We start from the raw sequence: 5,597 nt of genomic DNA on the forward strand, positions 1-5,597 counted from the left end.
AAGGCAGTGTCACTTTTTGTAGTTGCCTGTGCCTGCAACTTCCGCTTTTCTTTTCCTCGTGTTTTATACCATAAGATTAGATGGAATTCCATGACTTAGAGCTGGGGCCAGCCAGGTTTATGCCCACTGTCTTAGAAGTAGGAGTAATGCCAAATTGGGGATAAAACAGGAGCATGCACAGTGTGCAGCACCAAGTGAGGAAATAATTAGTGGCTGCCTAATGTTGGGCTGACTTAGCCAAGGGTGCATCTACTCATGTGACCTTCTTTTATCTCTTCAATCCAGATACTGAATTGATGAATGAAAAAGCTGAACAAACTAGAAAAGTGTATGTCTGGAGATTTGCCTCTTGACAAACTTCAACAAGAGTTATTTCTTCGTCTGTGCACTGAGGAGAAGAACAGCATATCAAGTGCCTTTGAGTAACTGAAGTTTTTGTCTGGAGATAGCACGAGGTTTCTCCATGTCGCTGTTGAAGCTAAAGCTGTGATCTCTGTCTCAGCTATATTTTGTCACTAAGAGATAACTGGGAGGCTGCACATTTCAGATAAAATGTTGGGTGTGGAAACCTATTCTCATCAAATAAGTATTATTCTTTTAATTTTCCTGTTACCTCAAAAAGGAATTTCTTAGGGCTATAGTGCACGTACTTGGCTGTGCTGCCCGTACTGGCTGGCTTGAATGTGCTGCTTCTCACAGGCAGAACTAGAGATGGGGACTGATTTCTTGCATTCCTTCACAGAGCAACAAGCTGGTGAATCACAGGTAAAAAGTACGTGTTAATTGAGTGACGATGACAGCTGCTGAGCTAGAAGAGGTTTGCATCAAAGCTCTGAGGCCTACAATTTTTGGTGCACCTTCAAAAAAGATGCACAACGTTACTTATTGAGAGCCTTGAGGTTTCAAGCTAAGGCACTCGAGTGTATGTGAAGGACTGTTTCTTCTCTGTGTGTGTGCATGCAGAATCACTTCTGCAATGACTCGTCTCTGTTTGCTTTGCATGATTGCTGTGTGATCCGAGATGCAGAATGGAAGACAAAGGGAGTGAGGATTTAGAGAAGTTCCCTTTTTAGAGTTAGGCTGGCATCTGGGGAAGCTGGGTGGCATTCCTTTTTCTGACAGATTTGGAGGGGACAGCACCTAAGAGAGAGAATGTAACGTGAAGGTTAGCACTGACTGAAAGATGGCACAAGCAAGTCTGAGTTTGGTATCACACAGCTTTTAAGTAACCAGTGCTGCAATAATGTTAATCAAGTATGTGTAAAAATGGTGGGATTGCTAGTTAAAGGCAGATTTTGCATTTAAAATACATGATATATTTCAGCTGAAGAAAACCATAAGGAATATGTTTTCATATGTTTTGTGACAGGTTAGAATCACTGAGTTAAAATGGCTATAGAGTGCAAATTCTGACTGGTTTTAATATTAGGCTGTGTTTTTTTCATTTTCTGTTTTACAGTGTTATGTGGGAACCAATGGGAGGTGGTAAAAAGATTATTTTGCTGGCTGATAATAACATATTATTGTGGGATTTGCAGGAAAGTTCAGCCAAAGCTGTGGTAAGATTTTTTTTTTTTTTTTACAACAAATCATGATAGATTGAATATAGTACAAACAGTTGCATTCCCTAGCCTAGAATTTACTAACTTTTTTGCTACTCAGAAATATCTTATGGCCTTTAATGCTGGTGGGGAAAATGAAATACCCTATCAGTTGTCTTGAATACAAGTGTTTAAGAGAAGGCAACTTGGTGTTTTTGTATCTGTTGCTAGTGGTTATTTTTTCTTTTTCTAGAGCTGCCTGTGCTTTCCTACTGGATTTAAAGTAACTAATCCAAAGTAAAGCAATGCTAATTTGATAAATGTATATGAGAAAAAAAATTGTAGTAGCCTTTGGCTTTACTGATTGAATTTAGATAATAGTATATGAATTCACGTTGGTTAATACCATGCAGCCCTCAGTTTAGTTTATACTCCTTGTTGCATGTGTAAGTATAATATAAATTTCTCTATTTACTGTGCACTGCTTTAAGCTCTCAGTATTAGTTTAATCTAGTACCATAGTTTGCATTCAGATTATTTTGCTCATTGTTAAAACCTTCTTATTCAGGAACAGATATAAAAATATGTCATTGGCATAGATTTCTGTTTGATTATGCTACCTCTTATGGATAAACAAAGAAGTCTGCTTATTTCAGTATAATGACATAGATTGTATATAGAAAACTTCAGATGTTTCTTTATAGAGTCATTGAGGTCAGTATCTGTCCTACAAAGGGAAACCAGTTATGTCAAGGACATTATTATTCAGATGATGGCTTGTCACTTCTTGAATTAAATCCTCATTGTTCAGGGTTAGTTTCTTTTCTTGGATGCTACAGAATCACATTTTTCAACTGGCAGTTGCTTAAAGAATCAACACGTGTGTGTAAACTCTTCCCTGTTGTACCATCTGACTGTATGCACATAGATGAAGTCTTGAATTATTATTTTGCATAGTGTCCATGTAATGTGATGTAGTTTATACTTTGTTCGTAATGAAGCCCTTGGGGTTCCTTCACTAGATGAGGAAACCTCAGCTTTTGTTTTCACATGGTTCTTCAATCAGTGTTATACTACCTTCCAAGGCTTCTTCAAAGTAGGTTTGTTTTGTTTTGATCAAATTGATACTGAGAGTTTCTGAAGGCCTCTAGGAGCCTGCCTGTAGCATTGTATCCACTGGATTTGCATGAGTCCTCCATTAGTCAGTATTTCTGTTCTAATGCCTGCATAACACATTGGCTTCTCAGCCTTCTGCACCAGCAATTTTGAGTTACTCTTAGGCAGTATTTGCTTCATCACCAAGTCAGTGACCACTCTTAAAGTGAAGTTTAATAGTGAAAGTTCATGAAATCTTGACTCAGGAATCTTGTCTCTATGCAGCCAGGTGGGTCTCTTCTAAAATGACTGGTATTGTTGCATTCCTGTTGAATTTTTGTCTGCAACAAGTATGTCTCCAGCATGTGGTGGGTTCCTGAGTTAAGCAGAGCACAGCTGAACAAGACTCTGAGAAAAGCATGAGCATCACTTTAAAATGCCTGCTGTAGACTTTCTAAGAATTAAAATGATGACAACGTAAAGTGCGGTATCATAGGCTTTTTTCAGGCCTCGATTCAACTGCTGTGTATTTCTGAAATGTTTGAAGATTACCTCCTTCCTAAGAGATTACCTGTCAGAATCCATAGAAGGCTGGAGAACAAAACCTTTTTTTCTGTAGCAGTTTTATATTTACAAAAATGACACAGGACTGACAGTTAGAGGAAGTGATGAGAAAGAAAATAAGAAATATTTCATTACTGAGATGGGTTTCTGCTTAAAGAAACAATCAAAACCAAACAAAAAATGATAACTCCACCCCATCTTTAATGCTGTCGTGTTTGGAATGTGGGAGACAAATCTGTGAGGACAAGCTGGTTAGAAACAGGTAGCATTGGTAGGGGTAAGCAATAAATATGTTTTCCATTTGGTTATCACTGTCTACAAGAAGTGTTCAGCCAATAAGCTGCTGGTGAAATAGTGATCTCTTTCTGTGTATATCCTCTTTATAATGGATTGTTGAGTCGAAAATATGTTAAAACCCTAAAAAGCACATGTCTTGTATTTTAATGCTTTTTGATTGGAGTGTAAAAACACCCTTTTCTGGGATATTAATAAAGAGGACCTTTTTTGCCTTGGACACAGGTACAGAAAAGCCTGCAGGAAAAAAAAAACAAACCCAAAACATTTAAAATACCAACTCTCCCCAGCATTAAAAGGGGATATATATTTTAAAAAGAGAGGTTTCCTGAAGAGAGACCATGGGAAGGGTTCACAGTTCAGTTCCTTTGGAGGTTATAGCTGATCATACAAGGTGTCAGTTGGTGCTATGCAGAAAATTCTGGCCAGGATATGTCCATTTGCTTTATATGCAGGGAGATTATTTAAATGATAAGAAAGATTGTGTGTGTTGTTCATTAGGATAAAAGGTTGTGTGTTTTTGGCATGTCTTGCCCCCACCTGATGTCTTGTCACCTAACATGCTAGGTCAGGTGCCAAGGGGATGCTTTGGTTCTAGCAGACAGTGACAAAGCAGTAAGTAGCTCGTTAACTTAGGGATTCTGTAGGGACTGGGAAGAGAAAAAAATCTTTACAGAATATGTACATTGCTGTAGACTTAGAAGTGAAATGACCGTGTGTGCGTACACGTCCTTTTGACTGACTAAACCAGTGGCCTAGGATTAAGGTAATAAAAGTGTCAGCGTGTTTGAGTTCTTTCCCTTTTTGTACAGACGAGCGAGGTGCCAGCGTGCAGCCTGCGCTCCGCTCTCCGGCTCGCAGGAACCCCGGGCGCTCCGGGCCGGGGCCGCCCCCGTCGCTGTCCCCGCCTGCCCCGTCGCTGCCGCCGCCCCCGCCGCTTCGAGCCGCCCGCTGCGGCAGGTCCCGTTCCGCTGGGGGGGAGCCGGGCCGGGGCAGCCCCGGGGCAGCGGGGGCAGGGGAGCGGGGCAGGGGGCGGACACCGCCGGGCACGGGCGCCGGGCACCTCCCCGCCCGGCCAGAGCCCCCCTGAGCCTCCCCCGGCCCCGCTCGCCCCGGGCAGCCCCAGCCCCTCCCCTGCAGCCGCTCCCCGAGCCCCCTCCTGCCCCGCCCGCTGCCCGCGGAGCGTGTCCAGAAGCCCCGCGCGAGGAGGGCCCGGCCGGGGCAGCTGCGGGAGCGGCGGGCACCGCTGCTGCTTTCCCTCTCCGGGGCCGCGCTTGCCCCTTCCTGCCCCGGGGATGCCCGTTTGCATCTTGCCCGGCTCTGACACAGCGAGACCAGTAATTCTGAGATCCCTTTCATCAGTCTCTTCACCGAGTAGTCCTCGAGAGATCTTTCCACGGGCGGTTTCTCGTGGGCAGGTCCTCACTGCTGTCTTTTCCGTCCCCGCCCCGGGGCGTGTCCCCAGAGGCAGGTGACAGGACCAGCTGCTGCTCCCCAGCCCTTAATTCCAGCTGGTGTTCCAGCTGCTCCTATTCCCAGGGGATTGTGGGGAGGGCCCTGGGCGGGGCCCGGGATATATGAGCCCCCGCCTGTGGCCGGGGAGCTCAGTCTGCTCTGGGGCTGTGCCGGGGTGGGGGTGCTGAGGCCGGGGTCTCTGCTGGGGCTGCAGCTGGTGGAGCTTTAGAGCTGTTTGAGTGTGTTTTGAAGCTCCTTGGAACAGGGGCACCCGTGTTGTGCAAGAGGCTCTGGGTAAGCAGTGTATGTTGTCAGAAGGATGTTGGTTGCCTGCAGCTTTTTCTGCTGGTGGTAACTTCATATGGGCTGTTTTGGGGTGAGAAGGTGGTTTAACATTCTGTGGTGCATCCTTCTTTTTTGCAGGTGATGAGGAACCTGCTGACTGTGGGACTCGTGGAGTTGATGAACTGTGGAGCTTTCTTTAAAGGAGGATGTCCTGAGACCTGTGGCCCCTGAAAGCTAAGTTGAGGGATGGGTGCTGGGGGGGACCAAAGTTGGGAATTGCAGGGAGGGGTTTTAAAGTCAAGAGCTGGGGAGAGGGCTGTCTGGGAACTGTCCCTTTGGGCAGGTAAAGGCAGTGGGTTACTC

The 5,597-nt window shown here is 44.9% G+C and overlaps 1 protein-coding gene across 1 annotated transcript; it reads left to right on the forward strand.

Annotated features, from left to right (window-relative positions):
• The first annotated feature begins 793 nt into the window (after nucleotides 1-793).
• LOC127387434 (translation initiation factor IF-2-like) lies at nucleotides 794-5,101 on the forward strand. The gene is made up of 3 exons (XM_051625763.1): nucleotides 794-817; nucleotides 4,062-4,109; nucleotides 4,307-5,101. Exons 1-3 carry the CDS (start codon nucleotides 794-796, stop codon nucleotides 4,967-4,969), a joined length of 735 nt encoding a protein of 244 aa, XP_051481723.1. The 3' UTR covers nucleotides 4,970-5,101.
• The last annotated feature ends 496 nt before the right edge of the window (nucleotides 5,102-5,597 follow it).

Source organism: Apus apus, chromosome 7 (assembly GCF_020740795.1).
Source record: "Apus apus isolate bApuApu2 chromosome 7, bApuApu2.pri.cur, whole genome shotgun sequence".
NCBI classification, from domain to species: domain Eukaryota; kingdom Metazoa; phylum Chordata; class Aves; order Apodiformes; family Apodidae; genus Apus; species Apus apus.

What these genes read in the sequence shown, in the direction of transcription:
- LOC127387434 (XM_051625763.1), top strand. Translation starts at nt 794, where the DNA reads ATGACAGCTGCTGAGCTAGAAGAG. An exon ending in CAGCTGCTGAGCTAGAAGAG is followed by an intron (nt 818 to 4,061) that starts GTTTGCATCAAA and finishes CTAACATGCTAG; the next exon opens with GTCAGGTGCCAAGGGGATGC. An exon ending in TAGCAGACAGTGACAAAGCA is followed by an intron (nt 4,110 to 4,306) that starts GTAAGTAGCTCG and finishes CTTTTTGTACAG; the next exon opens with ACGAGCGAGGTGCCAGCGTG.